The sequence below is a fragment of the Corvus hawaiiensis genome, chromosome 26, assembly GCF_020740725.1.
Source record: "Corvus hawaiiensis isolate bCorHaw1 chromosome 26, bCorHaw1.pri.cur, whole genome shotgun sequence".
NCBI lineage: Eukaryota > Metazoa > Chordata > Aves > Passeriformes > Corvidae > Corvus > Corvus hawaiiensis.
This window is the reverse complement of record NC_063238.1, coordinates 17417170-17441461: the sequence shown is the minus strand read 5'-3', so window position 1 is coordinate 17441461 and position 24292 is coordinate 17417170. Positions and strand designations below refer to the sequence as shown.

The following is a 24292-nucleotide window of genomic DNA, read 5'->3' as shown; positions in this document are numbered from 1 at the left end:
AATTATGAAAACAAGAAGAGGCAGATTTTCAAGTTATTTATCAAAGCTTTTTTCCCTTGTCATAAACCTTTCAAGCATTTACCTGTCACCAGCACTAAAAAGCTTCATTAGGTTACTATTGTGAAACATTAACATTGCTAACCATCTGGATCCAAGTCGTCAATGCTGCTTTGCTGTTGGTTAGAAACAGTGATAACAATTTACCAACACCACCAATCCAAAATATTCCTGCGTTCTTCCTTCAGTACACGGACTTCTTATTTCCCTCTTACTACAAATAATGTTAAAGTCTGAGAAGAAACATTAAAATCTGAAAGAACCAAGCTTTTATTTTCCATGGAACAACAGGAATCCAGGGCTATGACTAATCTAGAGTAATTCAATGCTAATTTCATTCTATTTCTTTCTTCTGAATAGTGTGCAGTTTATCATCTGGCTTTATGGTAGTGCTGATGATATTAAAAAACCCTGATGATGACTAGTGTTTTTTTTTTAATTTTTTCATTTCTTTCCCCTTACATATAAAAAAATCTCCTGACACAACAAGGATGAACTGAATTACATTTAAGCCAGCTAAGGCTTTCATTTGATGTAGTTCTAACAGAAAACCACTTTAGAAAGTGTGATTTCAACATAATGCATTTTAAGAACTGAATAACTCAACTGAGCATATAGACTTGGCATCTGTAGACAATATCAAAGAAACACTATATACTGTCCTAATTGCCATCCTAATCTCTGAAAAAAAGATGGAGAGAGGTTATGGAATATTTATTGGTTCATTTTCCAACTGAAATTATTTCTGCTGCTTTATTCACTATTTGGATGGCTTTTTGAGCATGAGCTATAGGAAACAGTCTTCTTAGGCATAACACTGTATTTCAGTCTTCAAAAAATACTATTGCTACTTTTATTATAGTTCTACTATAATCCTTCTGGCATTTTTGCCGAATTCAAATTCTACTAGATTAAATTAATTTTTACTATATACTATTACAATGTATATAACTTTGGAAAGCCAACATAAAATATTAAAAAACCTCACTAAATGAAAGTGCAGTTCCATTTTATGGGCCCTAAACTATAATAATTACAAATGATGGAGTAAATCAGATAAAATTCAGTAAAAATGTAGCTTTCCATCTTGCTTTTTAGAAGTTTAATGATTTTATAACTTACCTCCCCTCAAAGCCTAGCTAATTTCTATCTTTACATCTGTAGATTTTTCAGAATGCTGTGCATGTAAAGGACATTTTCTTGTGGGAGAGCCTGGCCGTCAGATCACCTGCCAGGGGACCAGTTCCTCTGAGCTCTGTGCTTTGTAGTCATGAGGCATGACAGAGTATGAATATCTTGCACTCTGTATTTCTCCTAAAAGCCTTTTATGAGAAGACAAGCTCAATATATGGTAGAGACCTGCAGGTACCATCCTTCCAGAACGGGATGTGCCAGCCCCCCTTCCCTGGAAGCTGTACTGGTGATCCTTCTGTGGTGGGGAGCTACTGACTTTTCTAAACTCCTTCAGATGGGCTTTATTTGTCTGCAGGAGATGAGTTTTGTTCTCTGCTAGCTGGATCCAAACAGAGCTCAGCCTCTTTCCTGCTCTGAATTATTTGTTTTTTCTTACAGTTCTGAAAAAGGGAAAAGAACAAAGATCTGTTCCTTCATCCCAATAAATACCTAGTTTCCTTCTCATAGGTTTTATGGGAAGAGCGTGCTGGACTTCCTTTACCATGTTTATCTTTCAGACCTAAATGTACAGAAATAAATCTTACTATATGAGAGTGTAAATTCAGCATATGTTTTTGGGAGGGAGAATTAGGAATGTGCTATGACTAAATGACACAAAAGATGTACATGATGAACATCTTACCTTGTAGTATATGAAGAAAATGTTTAAAGAAAAGTCCCACAGAATATGTTACAGACTTCACCATATGGTTTACCCCACAACAATTACAAGCAGTAAGAGCATCCAAAGTATATGGAAGACATTAATCTGACAAAATGTATCTGTTTTTAAACAATCATTTACAGACATGTAATTGCTCTGAATGGCTTTTGTGATAACATTAATCTTAAAAATTCTCAGAAAATGCAGCTAAAAAGAGGATGGATAGATGATGGTTCACATATACACGTGAATTTGAAACCCAAAGCCTCGAGTATCCTTCCTCTTACTCTCCTGTCTCTTTTTCCTTGGCAGACAAACCCATTCTCAGGACTGGAATTCTGAGTTTAATAACTGCAATGGAGGCATCTGAAGCTACTGCTGACCACTGCTTGGTAAAATTGCACATCTATCTCTTGCAGGCTCCTGTTGAGTAGGAGACTTGATGCCTGACACCTTCCTAGGTTTCTGCTGGTGTCTGACTGCTTTGGCAGTAGGTTGTGTGATTGCCATACATTACTTTCTGCAAAACAACCACAAGCTCCATTAAAATGCAGCAGGTGCACTGTCCTTTCACTCCCAACACTGGCCCTCACACTTTTGCTAGCTCAAACTGCAATTGTAGCACAACTGCTTTCATTGCATCTGATGCTCACTCCTAATACTGTTATCTGTACAACTGAGAATACTGAATCCAGGTCTACAGATGCTGCTCTTATGTCCTCGAGGATAGTGTACTCTTTTTCATCTCTAATAATTTCTTTTGATTACGAAATGCACTTTCTGGACAGACAAGGAGATAAAAAATGGAATCTGTCTGCAGAGCAGGCATTAAAAAAAAACCCAACAAAACAAACACAACAAAATAGCTAAAACTTAGTTAGCCATTATTGATTTAGATACTTACCTAAAGTGAGAAAAATCATAATGCGGTACAGAAAGTAGTAGTGCAAATTGCCATTCTGTTTATTTGCTGTGTCTAACTCAAGAAAATATCCTCCTTTTCTCTTAAGCAGGCAACTCACACTGAGTGCAAAACACAGCAATTTATGTTTGTGTGGTACCATGGGGGCATGCACTTTTGTTGGCTTTTACACAGCACTCTTCATCATCAGTGGAAAACCACAAGGAACGAGCAGAGCTTACCAAGGAACATTGAATTTGTATTAGCTATCACATTGACTTCACACCTGTGTTCATTTGAGGTACACCTTGCACTTTGTCCCTTGATTTAAAGCATCAAATCTCTAATTCTCTAACAGCCATATAGGTGGTTTAGTTTAATCCCCCATATGAAATGTAAATGCTCAGTTCAGTAGGTGTGAGCAGGGAAATGTGAATGTGTATCACACATTTTCTGCTGTCAGTTGTAACCCTTGCAAAACATGACAAACAAAAATGATGGCACTAAAGACATTTTTTATAATGAAGTAGTGATAGTGTATTCACTGCATTTAACAAATAGAGGGATTGTACAATTTGATAAATATTAATAAAGGATAATTAAAAGAACCAGTTGCACCTTCTTTAAACTTTCTTCAAATGATGAAACCTAATCATTATATTTTGGACTCTGCCAATCATACTTTAACTGCTAAAAACATTACAGATTCATTTTTCCACTCAGTGAACAGCTTAATTGCTTTGAAGTGTTAGTACTTATGTGAGTGCATGTGAGGATGATTGTTTTACTCATCAGTGAGAACAAACTCCTATCTTCTTTGTATTGAAATGCTCTGTTTCACTTGTTTGCCCAATAAAAAAGAGCAGAAAGACTAAGATAGCCCTATCAGATACTGATTTTTCCCCTAGACCAACACATGTTTTCTTTCTCAGAGTCCAGCCAGAATTGTGATAAATGCTTTTAGGTATAGTGGTGGAGACAGGATCCAATTTTGGGACAGCTCTAGTGAGGACGCACTGCAGTTGAGATGATGGTCAGGTGTGAGACTGAAGGGATGACTTTCAGATTAGAGTCACCATCGTCATTTGAGAGCTTGAGTGGGGCCATGAAGGAAAGAAGTGGATCTATCCACTTTAATTTAGGCTGTGTGTTTTTCTCCTGCTAGATGACTTTTGCAGCAAAATTTTCCTCTGCAAGGTCCTTTATAGCAGTAGAAGAAGACTTGGGGACTAGTAGCACAGTTTCTGGTGACAGTGGGAGGGATCTGAAGCTGGACACACTGGGCCTTCTGCAGAGTGTGGGGTGGGCTGCAGGATCTCCAAGCAGGAGATGTGGAAGAGAGAGGATGGTGGGGAACCGTCCTTTGCAGAACTCGCTGCCCTGAAGTCTTTACCAGAATGCACCTACATTGCTACTCCATGGTGAAACTATGTCCCCACCAAACTCTCTTTCCTGTTCTCTCTTGGCTGATAAAGCCAATGCAAATGCAGTAAGGCCTCCCTGATGCTGTCCACAGAATTCCATCAGCCCATACCAGTGTGCCTTGAGAGAAGCTCAACACCTTATTGAGATCTAGTGCCAAATAAAGCAGAGAAAAAAATGTTTCGCCCTTGTTTATCCCTGAATATGAGTGGATAGTCATAGCAAATTCTCAGGGGTATGGATCTCATTGGAGATCACTACGTGTTTTCTGCTTCTTGGGATGGTGCCTGCTCCATGAGAAGCAAGTCTTACTGAGTCCTATCATGATTCACACTAGGTAGTGTACTTTATCATCCTGAGTGCTACAGAGGAGATGCTTTTAAGTTACAGGGTGATGTAAAAAGGCTGTAGACTAAAATTCCTACTGAATTAATCTCTGCATGATGTGAGGAGTAGGAATTCTCTAGTGTGAGGTGGTGGTCCAATTAGTATTAATGCTGAAGGCAAAAGTTCCTGTCCTGCTAATGCCAAGGGTGCAGATTTGAACACACAGTTAAATGCATAAAGGAACTACTAAAACTTGTACCCTGAGGCCATTTAGTATGTCTACATTTTAAGAAGTGTGTTTTTTAAATATATGAAAGTAGGAGCTTACAAGAACTCCCTTAAACTAATTATGCAGAAAGCACCTACTAAACTTTCCCACTATTGCCAAATTAGAGTTTAGATAGGTATCAAAAACCAAAGGGCACCCATTACAGGCAAAATAATTGTAGGCAATGATGGTATCGAGATAAGGAGTGTTCTGTCTAATCAATCGGAAATGTTTCAGGTACTTGGAGGCAGAATTTTTACTCAACTGAACAACCAGATGAAGTGACATAAAAAAAAATAGAAAAGAAATGGGAAGGAGAGAGTGCTGGAAGAAGAGGTTGGAAACATATAGCATGAGACAGAGATACTGGGAAAGCCCAGGGTAAACCACAGGAAACAGGAGTGGAATGAGACAAACAATGCAAAATGAATATTTAAATGGTGACAGTATAATGAATTAAGACAGTCAATTAAATACACAGGATGTAGAGTTATCTGCTTAAAACTGTTATCTGTGAAAGTCTTGGTATGGGAATGCGATTCGGGTGGAAATGGCAATAAAAGATGGTCCTATTTTAAACAGTTTTTGCTTTGCATTTTCCTGCCTAATACTTACTTGAATGCACAGTGCACAGTAGTGCATAATATTTGGGTTTTATGAGGATTTAAAGAAACATTAATTTTAAAGTAAAAGTTGCAAAGCAAAATGTTGGACTTGGGGCCACATTGTGGTCTGCAAATGGTGCAGAATCTCGTGATAGATGAGAAACGGTTATTATAACCCTGCCAAGAGGAAGCAGAGAAGAATTTAGCCTTTTCATTCTTTATTTATTGCTTTCTGGAAAACACCTTGCTCATTTTGAAAGACTACAGAAATGTAGTGTAGTTTTAGAAATCAATAGAGACAACAATTTTGAAACTTCAGCTACACATAGCAGCATGACAAGCTGGCTAAGATGGTATTTGATTAACTTTCAAATCTTCATTTTGGTAGACTGAGCTTGTTTTATTCCTCACTGATTACTTTTTTGTTGAAATGGCAATTACAGTTCTATCACCTTCTAAATAACTTCCCTTTTCTGAGGTGTGTAAATGCCTATGTATGGATAAATTCAATCTGCCTTTCATGTTTTGATATTAATCATGCAGAAAATCTTCTTAAGCAACACAGCTCTATTTTCTCAAAAAATTGAGACCTTTGGGAATAATTGGGTCTAACTGTAGTGGCTCTGCAATTTGTATCGAAAAAAATAAAAACATTTACAATTTCTGCCTTTTAGTATGGAAAAATAACAATCTTTTGGCTTTTCAATATTTGCAACCTCTTTACTTGTGTGAAGACTTTCAACAGAAAAATGTTTCCTCTGAGAGTTTTCCATTCAGCATTTTTGATGCTCAAGGATACTGATAAAGCCTGTGAAATTAGTGTTTTCTAGGGGAACTAAAGCTATTTATTTTCAAAGACTGACACACCAGGAAAAATATGTGATGCATGACATTGCTCAATTTTGGTTAAATCTAAGAATTTGATGATTAAGCCGATAGACTCAAACCCATAGCACAGACCCAATGGCTGGCCTGAGCTGTTCTAGAAGATTTGTGTCCCAGTGACTGCCTAGAAAACACCAGTGACCCCCTTCCCATCCACCACTTTCCCAACATATCATACTGCTGCTTTGGTATCTATAATAGGTCACTATTCCAAAGCTTATTCTCCCTACACACAGATGGGAACTGTTGGTTGCAAATGATGGGCAAACCAAACCCAGTGCAGCACCTTCAACAAGTCATCCAAATTTTACTGGAGTCAGCCAAAGTACAGGGAAGTAAAAGAAGGCCTGCTCCACCAAAATTAGTTAAAATTACATTGGCAAAAATATTCATGGGTGGAAACTGCAATCAGTCTTCTTATTTAAAATGTTGAGTTCCTTCAATTAATTTCTGATGTTTCTTTTTCAGCCACAAGGTACAGCAAAAAGCTCATGATATTTTTTATAAGTGATCATCATCCTCACCTTAAAAGGGATCCAGGTTTGCTTCTAGGTGGTAGGTGTTTGGCTGTCCTTGTTTCTGCACTTCTCTCAGAGGTTAACTCTATGCTCATAAAGTTTAGGCTAGCAAAATCTGTGGGGCTAATTCTGATCTACTTAGACTAAATAAATATAATGAGGCTACTAATACTGAATATTAAGGTCAAATATATTATATCAGAGACAAGTTAATCTCATTTAGACAAGTACTTTTTTACATGTCTAACAGAATTTTTGGCCTGACCTGACAGCATTGTTTGCCTCTAATTAAATTCACTGTTTGGTGTGTGGTTTTGTTTTGTTTTGTTTTTAAATTGGAGGCAAAGCAGTCCTTTTTGATAGAAGCTGAGCCATTAAAATTAAATATTTGATGTCTCAAAACCATCAAACACCATGACTATCTTATTAAATGATGACTGAGACTTCAGGCAGGTCAAGACAGATGGCAGGGTGCAATGAAAAAAGTAAAAGAGATTCACTGAAGAATATATTGCCTGTTGTTCCACAGACATTTTTCTTTACTGGGAAACATTAAATTTTTTGTAAGTTTAAAAAAGCGGGAATGCTTCTTTCTTACATGCCAAAGAAAGGCACCTGTTGGTCTGGCCTCAGAAAGAGGTGCTAGTTCTACCTTCACATTCATTCTTCTGAGACACATTGCCCACCATGTGGGCTCAGTGTCAAAGCTGAGAACAGGACCCAGAATTCCTGATCCCCTATACTTTGCTTAAAAATGAGACAGAAGAGAAAAACCATTATTTTCACGTTCTTTTCAATCAAATCTGTAAGATTCTAATGGTTGTAAATTAATTGTATTATTTACATTACAAATGTTTTAAAAGTTTTATGATTTTAAGTTTTGAGGTTTTTTTCACTGCAAACAAAATAATATAGAGCAGATTCAGAGGAATAGATCTGAATTCAAGAAAATTAGTTTGCTTATTTGTTTTACAAAAATGCAATTACAGGCAGGAAAATCTACTAGAAAGAGACACAAAATGCATGATAACATTGCCTGCATTTTCTGCAGGTTCCCATATGATATGTATGGGATAGGATTTAAATAATAATTAGAAAAACATTATGTAGTCAGTCAGAAAACTGTAACCTGGTTAAAACACTGAACACCACTTATGAAATCTTCCTCTGATAAATTGACTGCCATGAAAAATTGGGAGAAGGGGCCGGTGGCAAGGTCCTTCCAATGACTCATGTAACAGTGGGTAAACAGCAAACACCTGTACTGTGCTACTGCATATATTAAATATAACAAAAGGGCATGTCAAGAAGTTTCTTACAATTTTTGATTTCATGGCATGCTTTTATTACTTTCTCAATTTTTTCAGTCACAGGTTATTAGATTTACTGCAGCTTTGGAAGGTACAAGGAATTAGTATCTGTTGGGTATGGTGCCCATAATGACTTTCTTAGGTTGCTCAAGTACAAACATCTCACACTGATATTTATCAAGTGAATACAATCTTTTACCTATTCATTTGTCTTAGGAATGAAGAACATCATGTTTCTCCTGACACTGAAAGCAAGATTTCAACAAATGGTAAGTGCAATAGAAAAGACAAAATTTTGCATGATCTTTGTGATTTTGAAAGTAAGCTGAATAGGATTTCTGGCATAACATTGTTTCAGCCATTGCCATTAATTAGAAGTTTTGTCCTTTATTTTCTAAGTGGTATCCTGTACCAGTGCACTCTGCAAGCTGCAAGTTGTCAGAGTAGCTACTGATCTTTTCGACAGGCCTAATCAGACTAATTTGGCTGATAATGGAAGAGTCAGTCTTGTCTGCCCTGATGCTATGGACTGAGAAAACATGCATCTAAAAGGACAATGAAAAATCTAGTCTAATTACAATAATAAATTAAGTGCTATCAATACTATCACACAGTCACATATTTGATCAATCTTGCTATTTGAAATATGCAAAAGTGGGTTTAAACTAGATGAAATTCATCAAATTTTTGTCCTTATTCTGCAGATTTTATTTTACTTTCTGCTGAGTATTTTCATTGTTGAATTCCATACAGAATAATTAAAGCAAGGAAAGTTTCAAAGTTTCATACAGGTTTGCTATTAAATTAATTTCCCTTTAGCTACTTATAGAAGGGATGCAATGCATGTGATCAACCCCTTAACCAAACTAGTGGCAGTTTGGTTCAGACTCTGAAGGAGGTAAAGGCCTGAGCCACAGCCCAGCCACCCGAGAACTCCTCTAGTTGCTGTCTGTTCTCTGAAGACCCACAAAGGCAAAGAGTGGCACAGTGAGCATTGATGGGTGTGAGCTCGGAACATCCATCATGCAATTAACACATGAACAGCAGGTAGCTTTTTGAAGACTCATTCATCAAGGAACAAAGAAAGTTGTGGGTACAAGGAGTGTCATGCATACCTTTCCCATTGCATGTAATTTGACTACAATCCAGCCACTTTATTCCACAAATCTGACAGTCTAAGTGAGCCTTCTTTGAGGTCTCCCAGCCAAGCAGCCTGGCTGCATGGTGGTGGTCTCCCCTTGAGCTGGGATGCCTTTCAAGCTTACTTTTGGAGGCAGACAGACCCTTTACCAATGGCACATGTTTGGGAAGTGACTGATATACAAAACCTTTTAGTATGGTAACTATGGTTTGTGCCTTGGTAACTCTGATTTGTGCCTTAGTGGTTTTGAATCATTGTTCAAATGATTGTGCCTTACAGTGCTACAGTGAACCTTGCCACTGAACCTTGGCTAAGTCACTCTTCTACAACATCATATTAAAAGCACTTTTGCTAATACCTTTGACAGTGTACCTTTCAGCAATCTAAATCACCCATTTGTGACAAGAGGGAATAGTTTTTGATGAGCTTTAGCCACAGCACTAGTTGATTCCATTGATTTAAATGGTACTTGAATCAATTCCTGCAAGAAATAAAGCTATTATTATATCATAATGGTTTTACTTTTGCATAATGAAAATCAGTGCTGCAAGAGGATTATCCTGAGTTTTGTGTCTATGGCAGTTTCTGGTATTAATGTTTGAAACATGACTCTCTATCAGACATTAGAAACAAATTTGATAGACTGAAAACATGCAGTGTGGAGGTGGAAAAAAGGACAAGAGTAAGAAATCAAATACCCCTGAGAGATAAATACAACTGAAATATACTTAATAGAAAGGGAACTATAACTGTTGTTGAAATAACTGCTGTAAATCTACACTGTAACCAGAACTGGGCCTTTTACAGTATATGTATCTTTGGTTCTAAAATAATTTAATAAAAATGCCTCTTAAGACATCTCATTAAAGGTAACTCATTATTGTGGAACTCCCATCTAATAATGCTTGTCTGGCTTCATTACTTTTAGCATAGCTACACCAGCATAAAAACACAATGCTGTGCCTGTGAATATATCCTTCAAATTCCAACCAAGCACTAACCAGTGTCTGATCTGAGTTATGACACCATAAATCTACTGTACTTGCATCACATACTCTACCAGAAAACAGTCTGCTGTACTGAATGCTCTGCTACTATGCTATTACTATTATAGTTATTTACTATGAAAGGCTGACAGTTTGATAGGAACTATTATTCTCAGGCAATGTAATACAGATATGAGTGCTTTTGTATAATTCATTCCAGGTAATTATTTTGTTGGTACTTTATTAACCATTGGCCAAAAGTGTTTTTTGGTTTTTTTCCCAAATCTGTAATACTTCAGGCTTTCAGCAAAGTAATTTGTAACCACCTGTTTTATTTACAAGGGGATTGCAATGACTTGATCAGTGCTTCCTCAATGATCGATTAACACCCTTTGAAACAAGTTCAGAGAAGATATATGAAATGTTCTGGGGCTGCACTGGGCTGTCCATGTGCTAAATCAGCAGAGTTAGAGAACCACCAAGCACACTAATTCAGAAATATTCTTCCTTCAATCTCTCAGCCAGGGCTGCAAAATATTAATGCTATTTCTAGTAAGAATGGGCTTGTTATAGAGGGACTGAGGACAAGCTCCTTCTCAAATATCTTAATGTATTGGACTCTGTTGCAAAGGTCACTTTTCTGTTCTGTCCTGTGCAGCCACAGAAGTAAGAGAAGGTTATTTGTTTTCCTTCCCACTACTTACAATTTAAAGCCATGGCAGACACACAAAGCCTGCTTGATACCACTGGAGATTTGTGTTTGGATAATTTGTTACCTGTTTGTGATTTGTGTGTGAATTGAATTTAGTAAACATGAAGATCATTCTTCACAAGAGCTTGTTTTCCGTAAAATGGGATGGGTGTTGCAATAGTGTGTTGTTTTCTTCACAACACTGTTGAGGGACAGTTTAAATTAAAAGGAATGAGTGGATACGTTTGCACTAGGAAGGAACACAGAAATTTTAAATTTACTGCTACTAGAAACTGTTCAATGTTAGGAGTGGAATGAAAGCCTGAATTATGGGTTCAGTAAAATCTGGGATAACCAACTAGTTCTTTTTCACCTAACAAAGGAGGCAGAACAAAGGATACATACCTGAAATTTTCAACCCTCTCACTACCTCTGATGGTCAGTTAAGTGACATGAATTGTCACAAATTAGTGACTATTGAATATATATAAAACTACAATATATGCTTGTCCTTGTGCAAGTGGGAGTGAGAGGCCATGTGAGAGCATGTGGATGAAAAGCTTATGGCACACTTCACTGAGCAAGTTGAAGCCAACTCTTTAACATATTTATACATGGATGGATCATGTTTGTGAGATCACCCTATAAAGAACTCTTCAGTATGTCAATGCAGAAAAATTCTTTGGGAATTTTTCTAAGGAGATCCTCAAGCTGGAATGTCTGGAACACTGGAGACACTTACTGAGAGACACTTGTGGGCAAATAGTACAAAAGAAACTTTCTCAAGAGGTGATGTTTGATGACTGCAGCAGGTGCTGCAAATGCATCATGTCTCTAATTGGAGTTCAGATGGGCAATCAAGATATTGCTGTGTAAAACTTTTTCACACTTCAGCTGAGCCATAACGACAGTTTGTGGGCATGTCTTTAGTCATAGAAAATTACAGTGCAAGGTTGAACAACATCCTGGTCTAGATAGTGGATGAAGAAGGTGTGCAGCTGTTGAATATGATGTTGTTTTCTGTGTGCAGCCAGGCAGGCAACTGAAGAGGCTGAAGGGTTTTTAAATCCATGCCTGATTTATCTCAGACTGCAGGCTAAACTGCTTTGTCTTTCTTTCTTTATGGCTGATCTAGGCTGAAAGCAGGCATGAGCACAGCTGCCATTACTCAGTTAATGTGCAGTAACCTGTTCCTTCAAATAGACAGCGTGTGAATTTAGAGAACTGATCCTACCACCTAAACCCACAGCATACATCCTGCGTGGTCACTGCCTTTGCAAGTTAGAATTAGAAATAAAGAAAGAAAGATATTTTTGAGTCATGTACTGCAAAGATGCAGACCCACATATACAGATTCAGGGACTCCATTCTGGCAGCAGCTGGACTCTGGCAGTGGGTATGAACACCTTATCGAACACCTTCCTTTATTGACAGACTTAGGGAAACAGAATTCTGTTCAGCAAACCTGCAGTGGGTTTTAGCAGAATGGCCTGGCAGAAGATTTACAGCTAAATCTGAAGAACTCAGTAAAGGTTAAGATCTAAATTTAAGTAATTTTCCTCTTTCACACTATTAATATTTTTCATGCTAGGGGTCTCACAATGAAATTTTTATATTGAAATGACTTCAGGGCATTAGCTTTGCCCATTTAAAATATTTTTCTGTTTCCTCTGCTGGTCTTAGTGACGAAAGAAAATATTTTCTTAATCATTGTGCTAAATCCCTTTAGCTCTATATTTGGAAAACATTATACATTTAATTTTAAAAAGTCTTTTGGAGGTGTTTTTTTATTCCAAGTCCACTGTCATTATTTTATACAAAATAGTAACATTTTTCTTGCTTTTGTCACATATAACATGTTTCATTCTTAACCTCTGGGTTTTTTCATCAAAAGATTTGTAACTGGCCCCATTCCAAAATTACATATTTGCTGTCAGTCAGCTTTCTTTCCTAAATAACTTAGTTTTATAAAACAGAATAACAACATCTGTTAGGACTTGCTTTATAACAAGCCCGTATATCTACTTTCTCAAAACAGAGGGCAGCTTCAGATAACAGGGCACAGAATGGGTAGAAGCAGACTGAATTCCCAAGTATTTCTATAGAGGTATTCACTATATATTTGATGGTATTGTTACTGACTTCCCCTTTATAGAGCTATCAATGATTGGAGTAGAAATTAAAGCTTATAGGAATTGGCCAGTATATCTACATAAATATAAGCCAGTATAAAACAGTCTAAATTACAGTATGCATCAAAAGCTACCATCTTCGTATCATAAGTACAAGCCAATACTGCTCACTATTTGGGTAAAAACTATAGATGAATGATACTTGATTCAATTTATAATTGTTTTTCTGTGGAAAACACCCATACCCTGAGATTTCTTTGAAGTAACCCTTTGCTGAACAATCCTTTATCCTATCCATTGCAGTTTTGCATTCACTAATCTCCCTAGGCTTTGCAAAATGAAAAAAGATGTTATTATCCCATCGCAGCAGGCAGGAAAAGCAAGGTGAAGTGGCCTCTTCCAAAATTTGATGGAAATGGCAAGGGAGGATGAAAAGGACAGGGATTTTACATCAGTGACAATCTTGGTTGTAAGCTTTAAATTCTACATTATTGCCAGCTTCTCAGGTAGAGGGTACCAGCCTTGGGGAAGGTGGAAGGCATGAGGCTGACTGGCTCCACTGCCCTGGCATTGGACCAGGTGCACCTGACTGAGATGATGCACGTAAGTCCTCTTCTTTGGCCTTTCCTTGCTACCATCATATTGGGATGGGGAGGGATGCCACTCATGCTGGGATGCAATGCAGAGGACACCTCTCTCCATGTGCAGTGAGCCACCTCCTCCCAGCACTCATGCACTCAGCAATGACCTGCAGAGAAACTGGAGCTGCTTCCCTACCATGCCTTAGATGTGTATGTCAAAACTCTGAGCTGTCTTTGGAGCTGTGTCTGCAACGCACTGTGCTTCAACTGATTCCATAACATGAATCTTGGAAAGGCCTTTTAGCTTGGAAGCAACGGTGTGCAAATGTGGCTGTGCCAATTCCAGACTTTCACTGCTAATGAAGTCTTCCTGTGCTGCTTCCTTTATAGAGCCTTTCCTGCTGAGGCCTTTGATAGATGAAAAAGATTCTTATACTTCTTGCGTCATAATATAGTGTGGATATATGCTAAGTATGTCATATCCACAGGGTGAAAGGATAGCACTGAGCAATCAGAGTCTAATGTACTGTATGTTAACATCCCCACTTAGTTGTCTGTAATAGGGAGTCTGGTGCCTAATTATTGCAAACCCCACCATTCTTGTTAAACTGTGGTTACCCCTATTGCTAAAATGGCTTCAGCTGGTCAGATATTAGCCATGGTGGGAGATTATATTTACAACTATTTATTAATTACAAAATTTCAACTCCCTATAAATTCAAAGTGACAGCTTCTTACAGACATCCCTCATATCTGGACAGGAGAAAAAGGGATAATGTAATCTGTTCTACATTGCATGTAAAAAGATGAGGGAATTCAGGTTGTAGTAGCTTCTTCTGGGAATAATGCTATTCAGGATATAGAAATTCAAGAGGGTCTTGTGCTGGATAAAGGGACACAACCCTGAAAATTACAAGTAGGTTTAAATGGCAATTGCAGTAAGAAGTACAAACCCCTGATTATTCACATGCCCTGCTACTCCAGACTTGCTGTTGATTCTGCTGGGTCCCTTGCTAACTGACTTCTGCTGCTTCACTGAACGATTTTTTCTGTACACACATGATTAAATATTTTTTAAATGCAATCAATGACAATGAGCAACAAAAGTGCTTTCAGCTCAAAGCAGAATAAGAAAGACAGGACAGGAGGGAGAGTATTATAGAGGCTGAACTAATGTGACTGTTCCATTCTTATTAGGACTGCATAGAAAGGTATAAATCTGACATTCCAAGTATTTTTTAATGTTGTTCTAGAAGAACTTAGGAGTTTAGCATCATAATGGGTATTTCATTAAAGGTGCAGCCTCAGGCTGAAAACTCAAACATTTGTTAGCCAAAATGTCTTAAGGAAAAATCCTTCCATCCAAAAAATCTGTATCTGTCAATACAGCCTGCAGAGTATATACACGGAAGATAGGGACTTGGGACTGTGGGAAGCACATGTTTACTAATGAAAAAGTTCACCATTTTAGAATCTTATTTAATTTTGAAATGCACCAGATAAAAAAGGAAAAGAAAAAATAGCACACTACATTTTTATATAGGTAAAATTATAAATGTAAACCAATATAAACTACATTCTATTTCCTTTCTGAAATTATCAAGTGTAGTAAAATATATTTTTCTTGTTTGGCCTCAGAGGTTCCTATGCTTAATTGATATTACAGTGTATGAGGCGTATAGGTCTAGGCACTAGTTACAGAACACCACAGTGCTGCTGTGAGCTTATTTTGTTAATCCAGACTGTTGGTTCTCTGTGGTTACTTGTAGGAACCATATAGACAGACATGGCATGATTATTCCTTACCAGCTCATTGCTGCCATCCTCATCAAAATCCTCCTCTATCCCATCAGTCATATCTTCTCCATCCCCATCTGCATCTGGCCCTCCTTCAATTGGCTCTTCTGTAGAGTTATCTGCATTCTCTGATATGCATTCCTCTTGAATCAAATCAGCATTATCTTCCATTTGTTTCTTTTGGGCTTCTGTAAGGAAAACATACTCTATAGAGATTCAGTAACCTTTCCTATTGGTGGCAAAGGAAAGTGCTCTGCAGAAGAAACCTAAGCTTCCATCTCCAGGTGTGTTAGCTTTGTAAAATTCGGTGTGATAATATCTACCAGGCAAATAAGATCGAAAATTTGTCTTTCAAAAATTAGTGCATAAATCAATGACAATATCAATATGGTCATTACCTCATCTATGCCATGCAGTGGATGAAGGCTTGATTTACCAATAGATCCAGCTTTTTGATTTTCTGTACTTGACTTTCCTTTGGATTACAACTGGCATAGTCACCATGTATTTATTCATGTCCAGCCAATGAGAAGTACATAAATCCTTATGCTCTGAGAAGCAGAAGGCTGTTAATTGCCAATAAATGAACAAGAATTTGTGTGAATTTACTGTGAATATATCTCAACAGCCATACAGGAAATCAACAAATCCTTTTAGACAGGTAAACATGTTTTTTATGGAGTAAAGTATCAATTACTCCTCATTGGTATAATGTGCTGAAGTAACTGGAGAATGCCCCCCTCCAATCAACCAAATATTGGCTTCCTATATTTTCTGCAAAGTGGTGAAAAGAAAGACCATTTCCATGGAGGCCTGAAGAATCTGTTCTTGTTGTCTTCCTGAAGGTAGCTGCGTTGTTGTGACTAGGTATTGTGAAAACTCCTGGATATGCTGAGGAACTTCATCCAAACAGCAGAAATCCTGAGGAGGACTGATGGAAGAATGACAGAGACAGACTGGCCAGAAGAATATTTGGAGGGATCAGAGTCTTATTCCTATGCACATCAGGAACTTATATGAAAACTTTATGTGCCTAAAGTGAATAGGGCCAGAGAATTGGTTGCATGTAGCTAGAAAAACAATATCTTTTCAGTCTGAGAGTGATCAATGACAAAATTCCCAGAACAAAGCATTTCTTCCTTTGCAAAAATAACTGTTCTGTAACACTAGTAGTTCATTGCCTATCTTGTTGGACAATCAATGAATCAAGGATTGCCTTGAAGGTCTATATTTTTGAAGCTCTATGAGCATATTATTATTTTACCATACATTATTACCAGCTACACATACTATTCAAATCTGATTGAATTTTTCTGTTCCATAGTCTTAAACCAAGATTTTTTGTTTACCTTTTGACTTTGCACACTTATTTTGCCACTTACATTCATGTCTTTAGTCTTCATTAGCCTTTAGTCCCTCATTTTCAACTTCACTTACTGAAGAAACAGAACAATTGAGCTTTCCTCCCTCAGTCACCTGATGTCTTCAGAAAGATTCTTAAAGAATACAAAGTCATCTTAGACAGCTGCTTCAACAGTACTGTAGTCACATGTATTAGCAGAAGATTCGGCCCATGGAGCTTCATCTTCTGTTGGTAAGGTGCTCCAGACAATGCTATGCTAGTTATAAGTGATTGTGCTACTTGCCTTAAATGTGGATTGAATCACCTATACCTACTATTTCTGGCCCTACCACTTCCTGTCTTAAGCCACTTCTGAGATCACTCAGCTCTGGCAATAACAACTGAATCAACTTTGCTTAAGGCTTTTAAACACAGGGTTGCTGAATTGACAGAAAATACATTTAAATGGGAAACCTACTAGGATACAGCTGCTAAAAAATTAGGTCACTTACTTAATTGTCTTAATGAGAAGATAGACTGGGTTCTTCAGAGGAGGCTAAAATACCATCTCAGTACCCATCTCTTTTGGGCTCTTCTGAGAAGTTAAACTTAAGTTCCTAACTTTCAGCCTAATTAGAGCCTAATTTCTAATATCACAGGAAGAATATTCTCTAACATTTATTTTCTCATCAGAACATCTTATTCCCGGCTTCCCGGTTCAGATTTTTGCAAACAAAGGAGTTATTTCTACAGTTTTCCTATGTACAGGAAATCCTATTTTCTATATTCCCCCTATTGGAAAGGTTAGGGGTTGATAACAGAAAAAACAGAACATCAGCTGTTACTATAAGGAGAGTTTTCAGGCAGCTGTAGAGCAGTAACCAATGTATGCACTGAGCTTGTCCAGCCTGTAACATCACATTCCTCCAGATGTAACAACTTTTAAGATTAAAACTTAAATATTCTTCAGGAGAGTGATTCAAACTCAGAAAACCAAAAGGGCAAGATGATGGCTCAATTTTTGCTTTACGTAAGTGAGACACAGATCCTCTCTCTGATTCCAGTCTTAGTGAGGCTACACCTTCTGGCAGAAGAAAGTAAGAAATAATATTGCCAAACCATAGAGAAGGAACAAAATCATCTCATCATTTCCCATCTGACACTCTAGTTGAAATAGTTCAGCTACTGATGTAGTTACACAAATCTTTTTGAATCTGCAGACTAATCACCGAGGCTGTATAACCCTTCTCATCAGGTCAGGAGACTCAAAGGAGGTTCCATGCTCACTGGTATCTCTGTGTTTGTCTCCTCACATTCTCCAATGAGAAGCAAAGAACATGAGGTGTGGATTCTGCACCCAATGTCTTAAAACATCAATATTTTGAAAACGTTTTTTAATCTCTGAGGATATTCATTGCTTGTCTTCAAAAGGCATATGACCATGATTCAATACAAATCAACGTTTTCCTCTTTGAGCTGATTTCTATTTAAATGGGTTCACTACAGTCCTTTAGCAAAAGTGAAAATTGGATATCAAAGTACAATGATGTGCAGATTGTTTTGCATAGTAATGGATTTTTTATAAAAAGCTCCCCAAGTTATGGATGCATAGTCTCAGAGTATTTCAGTGCACAAGTGATTCAATGGAGTGCCTTGCAATTACATCTTCACCAATTATACCAACTTTTATCTAACTTGCATAAAGTACAAAATAGAGTCTAATGAATACATATTGTGCGCAGTTTTCCTGAAAGAGATAATCACATTCTGTACTAATGGTTTACCTTAGACTTGAAAAAAGCCCTCAACTTTGTGAGATAAACTGTAACAGATGGGGGACTGGCCCTTGTCTGTCAACTTAGAAAATGATTGTAAAGAAAAGGTAGGTTTTTGTTTTGTGGTTTTTTGGGTTTTTTTTTAAGTTACTGGGGAATAGGAAGGATCCAGATTTAAATTCCTATTTTGACTGTGTAGGGTCTGTAACCCTCAACTGCTAATTCCAGTTTTAGACAGTCTTGATGGAATTCTCTTTATGTGTTCTGATGGGTTTTTGGCTTCATGTAACTGACTGTTCAGACACCCAGGTACTTGTGGGTTCTGAGGCAGAATTTCTTTCACACATTTCACACAAAATTCATAAAAAGGTTTTATCATAGAATGGAGGGGTGAGTTTTTCATGAGATAAGGCTTCCATTTCCCTGCTGGCTTTCACAAAATCAACTCACTAGTACACAACTTCTGTACAAACATATACCATGTAATCTGTAAGGAAATAGCAAAGAAAATACCACAGAGAGGCATAAGAACTGAGATTGTTTTTATGTACACCATGGTGAACATACAACCTTATAACCCTCAGGATGACTTTAAAGTGCTGCCAGGTGAGATCATTCATCTAACAAAACGAACACTGCAATGACAGTAATAAAGCTCTTGATTAAACTATAAATTAGTGTTGGATTTTTTTTATTCCCAAAGTTTGCCTAAAACTAAAACTTTTTAAGTCATAAAAAAGCTAAACTGGAGGTGTAACTGGTTTTACAAAGAGGCCACAGCTTCACTCAATACCTGAGGTTGGACAGCATCTCTGAAGTCTCCAAGTGTAATCCCTCTTCAAATTAGGGACAAACTCAAAGTTTGGCCCAGGTCCATGGGTCCTGAGCCCAAAGAGTTTTGAGTGTTCCCAAGGATGGAGCCACTATGGTCTTTCTGGTCAACTCACTATACTCATTAGTTGCATCTCTTCCTTATATCAAACAGAAATTTTTCCTTGCTTCAACTTGTGCAGCACTGCCTACTGCCCAGGCAATAATTCTTGATATACACCATCTATTAATCCTTAATGTGCCTAGCACAAGCACCCCCACAGTCAACAACCTCTAGCTTAATTCTGTTCAGTCAGTTTTTTAGTGATGTTTTGTTTCCAGAACATCTAGAAAGATAATTTTTCTTATTATACCATAAAAAACAATTCTTAAATGATGATGCTTGCTCTGTGAAGAATATTAATTTATCCTCACAGGACTTCTACCTGAGAGTTAATTTACCTTGCTTCAGGCCTCCATATGTACCAAAATTTCAGAAAGGTTCCGTTCTCTTTGGTCTGTCTGCTTGACTAGCAAAGAGGTTCTAATTTTATTCATTTCACTAAAAATGGCTTTTACCTACCTGCTTCAGCTTTTTGCTGCTTCTCAATCTTTTCCAGTCTCCCTAGCAAGGAGTCAATTTTTGTTTTGATTTGAGTTAATTCTTTCTTGATTGTTTGCAACTCGTCTGATTTCACTGTGGAAAGAGAGCAGAATGCAAAACATGAAATAAACTATATTTGTAGTAACATTCCCCACCCAAGCAAAACATGTTCTTTTTTTCTTTTCTGTCTAGCAGAAATTCTACTCCCTCATTTTTGTCAATATTTTTAGAGATTTAGCTTTTAAAATAACATTGTTAGTTAAAAATGCTGAATCCTAGAAAAAGACAGGATTCTAAGCCTTAATGGCAAGAGTTCATGTAAGGTGTGTTGCTCTGTAATAATTTCAGGAAAAACATCTCAAAGGTATTCTTCGTAAATCCAAGTAACTTTTACTTAAAAACAGCCTATAGTGAAAGAATGATTCAAATTGGATAAACAGGTTACAGTCTTGCAATGTTACTTTGCTGGACTATTTTGTAATAATACTGACAATAAAAAAAAGATCCCCTACAGTAGCAGTATGTATTCCTCAGCAGGAGTGAATGGTAATATAAGTGCTAGGGAAGCCAGGGATGCAAGGTTATGTTCCAGCCAAAAAACTCATTGCAAGAGATGTCAAGTTTTGTTGCTTCCAAAGCTGTCAGTTCAGTTTCAGTTGGCAATTTCTTGTATTTTTTCTAGCTATGGATAACATACAAAAATATTTCACTTTATGATTACATTCAAGGACATGGAGGCATCACCTATAAATTATTAGCTGAAGTCTCCAAGTCTTTGTTGCACTGCTTTACTCTTCATTTTTGTTCATTATTGCACTGCCATTGTCTAACCTAAGAAGGAGTAACTGCTTTGGAGGTGTTTTGGCTTCAAAAGAAACAGTGCTGAAGCCCTCATTAATTACCTCATTATTTTGGCATTATCAGAACATGTGTTTTATGCTCCGAAGGTGGTCCAATCAAATTCACTTGCCTGTTTTGTGCTAGGATATCATGTGGAAAAGTTCAAGAGAAGAAAATCCCTGTGCTAGCATGGGAGAAGAAAGCCATTTATAAAGGGAGTAGGCAACAGAGCTGTCACTCTTACAATTCTTGTAGGAAGAAATGGACCGTCACTGTGAGGGATTGGCAGTGGAAGAGCACTGAGCTATGTTACTCCTCCACCATTGCTGTAGGAGGATGTTCATTGACTTTGGTGTGTGTATCGAGAGCACGGATACACGGATACACACACACACAGGAGGGCCCTTACTGAGCCAGGGAAAAGGGATGTTCTGCTAGGAAGGACATGTTCCCTTTCTGTCAAAAGGGTCTTCTGTTTGCATCATGCTACATCAGTCCTGTTCATTGATCCTTGGCCACGTCTGTTATCATGTGTCTCATGGTAATTTGTATTGGGGAATCAATTTGATGGTGAAGTGTGAAGACAAGCTAATGCCTGCTTCAGTGGTAATTAATGAGTATGATTTTGCTGCAAATCAGCCTTATTCCAAACTTGTAGCATATTCACTGAGGCTGAAACCAAAGACTTTTATCTTAGAATATGGGTCATGTATAGTGTAACATGTCAGCTAAAGGGAGTAGGTTGCTATATGTGGTAATGCACTTGTTTAATCATGTGTTCATATTGAGAAATTGCATTATCTCACACTATCATAGGCTGAAACCTCCAATCTCACACTGAATGAACAGAAGGACTTAAAGAAAAAAGCATAAAACTAACCTTCATGCTAGACTCTTATATGCTATACAGTATATGATGGAATTATTTTGTGCATTTATAGAGCAAGGCTTTAACGGGTCACTATCCAATCCCACAGATCTGAAACAAAATGTTAAGATTCTGACGACTGTATATTTAGAAGGTTACTGATCCCCCAGGGGCAGTGGCTGGTCCATGCTGGAGTAGCAAGGTAGCTCAGAATCCAGAGTGAAATGGTGGGAATTGCTCCAACGGGGAATGCTAAGTCTTGGCAGGAGCCCACTATGAAGCCAGCTGGCAACACATTTCATGCAGCCAAACTGATGTGTCAGGGATGCTTCCTTGACTAGCAAACTGCAGGCTGGCCAAGTCCAAAAGGTGCAAACTCAGAAGTGACACTGCAAGGACTTAATGGTATTTATTTCCAGTCTACTAAGCAAAACAGAAAACATTTGCATATCTGAGTTTGACAAGGAAACAGGCACATGCATAGGGCTGCTGTTCACCTCAGGTCTGCTGCACAGGGGCTTCCATGCGGTGTCTCTGGAAAAACTAGGTTGGGAAGAAGATGGCACCAGAAGGAACAAGACAACAATGAGGATTCAAAGAACAAACCCCAGAGGAAAAAGACAAGGGCGTGCTGGGCAACAGATGGCTGAACATGAGCCAGTGTGTGCCCAGGTGGCCAAGAAGGCCAATGGCATCCTGGCCTGTATCAGCAATAGTGTGACCAGCATGAGCAGGGCAGTGATTGTCCCTCTGTACTCAGCACTGGTGAGACACCACGAGTGCTGTGTCCAGTTCTAAGCACCTCAGTTGAAGAAAGACTGAGGTGCTGGAGAGTCTCCAGAGAAGGGCAATGAAGGCAATGAGGCTGGTGATGGGTCTAGAGGGTAATTCATATGAGGAGTGTCTGAGGGAGTTGGGGTTGTTTAGCCTGGAGAAAAGGAGGCTCAGGAGTGACCTTATCACTCTCTACAACAACCTGAAAGGAGGCTGTAGCCAGGTGGGAGGTATCCACTTCCCCCAGATAACTAGTGATAGGGCAAGAGGATGTAACATCAAGCTGCATCTGGGGAGGTTCAGGTTGGATATGAGAAGTAATTTCTTTATGGAAATGGTTGTTAAACACTGGAATGGACTGCCCAGGGAGGTTGTGGAATCACCATCCCTGGAGAGGTTCAAGAAACCACTGTCTGTGACATTTAGTGCTATGGTCTAGTTGACAAGGTCGTAATCAGTAAAGGCTGGACTGGATGATCTTGTAGGTCTTTTCCAATCTAAATGATTCTGTGATTCTGTGTTCATAGAGTCAATTGCTTCAAGTTAACACTTAAATGGACTGAAAGAAAAAAGAGAAAAAAATCTCAACCTATCTGCACAAGTTCCACATTTTCACTCTGTTTCCAACATTGTGATGGTGCAATTACTTGAATTGCTTATTGTTTTACCTTGCAGAGAAATGTACAAGTCATTGAAATTATTCTCCTAGAGAAACTCCACTCTCAATTATAGTGTAGTGGTTATTTCTGTAGTAAGGAGCAACTACCAAAGACAAATTATGAAGGACTGTGATGAAAAATAAGTTGAGCATGAGCCAGATCTTTTCCTTGCCACAGTTTAACTTCATCGAGCAACTAAGCACCACACAGTTGCTCACTTCTCTCTAACACCCAGAAGGATGGGGGAAAGAAAATAAGGAGGGTAAAAGTGAGAAAACTCATAGGTTGAGATAAGAACAGTTTATTAATTGAAATACAATATGATGATGATGATTATGATGATAATAATAATAATGATAATAATAATAATAATAATGAAAAGGAAAATAACAGAGAAAGAAATAAAGTCCAAGAAGCAGAAGTGGTGCAAATGAAAACACCACCTGACAGATGCCCTTAGCAAGCCCTGGCCACCCTTCCCCATAATTTTTTGTTGAACATGATAACATGGTCTGGAACATCCCTTTGGCCATCTGGGGTCAGCTGCCCCAGGTGTGTCCCATCCCAGTTCTTTGTGCCCCCCCGGCCTGCTCATTGGTGGGGTGGGGTGAAGCAAAGAAGGACCTTGTATAAGCTCAGCAGTAACTAAAACATCCCCGTGTCATCAACACTGCTTCCAGTACAAATTCACAACACAGCCCCATAGTAGCTACTGTGAAGAAAATTGACTCTACCCCAGCCTAACCCAGCACACCACTCTACCTAGCACTTGTGAGGCCACATCTGGAGTACTTTGTCTACCTCTGGGCCCCCAGTATAAAAGGGAATGAAGAAAACAAAGCCAGACTCTTCTCAGTAGACCCCACTGACACACCAAAGACCTTTGTCATAAATTAAAGCATGTGAAATTTCATCTTAACACAGGAATTTTATTTTTTTTTTCCCCATGGATGTGGTCAGACACGGTCCTGGGAAATTTTCTTTTCAGGGCACTTGCACCAGAGGAGCTGCAGAGGTCCCTTCCAAACTGCCATTCTGTGAGTCTATGATTCAGTAGAATAGCACTTGAGAAGAACTTCAGGCTTTTAAAGCAGTGTTATGACAAAGATAAAATGTAAAGATTATAAATTCTGTGCTCCAGGTGTCCTGCTTTGAGTGTATA

The 24292-nt window shown here is 38.2% G+C and overlaps 1 protein-coding gene across 9 annotated transcripts in view; it reads right to left on the bottom strand.

Annotated features, from left to right (window-relative positions):
- Positions 1-24292, bottom strand: part of RALYL (RALY RNA binding protein like) — a 388415-nt gene that overhangs the window by 4812 nt on the left and 359311 nt on the right. For 8 of the 9 annotated variants that reach the window (XM_048329273.1, XM_048329272.1, XM_048329275.1 and 5 more), the window contains 2 exons: positions 19969-20082; positions 15468-15646 (listed from right to left, as the gene is read on the bottom strand). In XM_048329273.1, the coding sequence (XP_048185230.1) occupies positions 15468-15646; positions 19969-20082 (293 nt within the window). The remainder of the gene's footprint in view (positions 1-15467; positions 15647-19968; positions 20083-24292) is intronic. The other variant, XM_048329279.1, reaches the window with a different exon arrangement.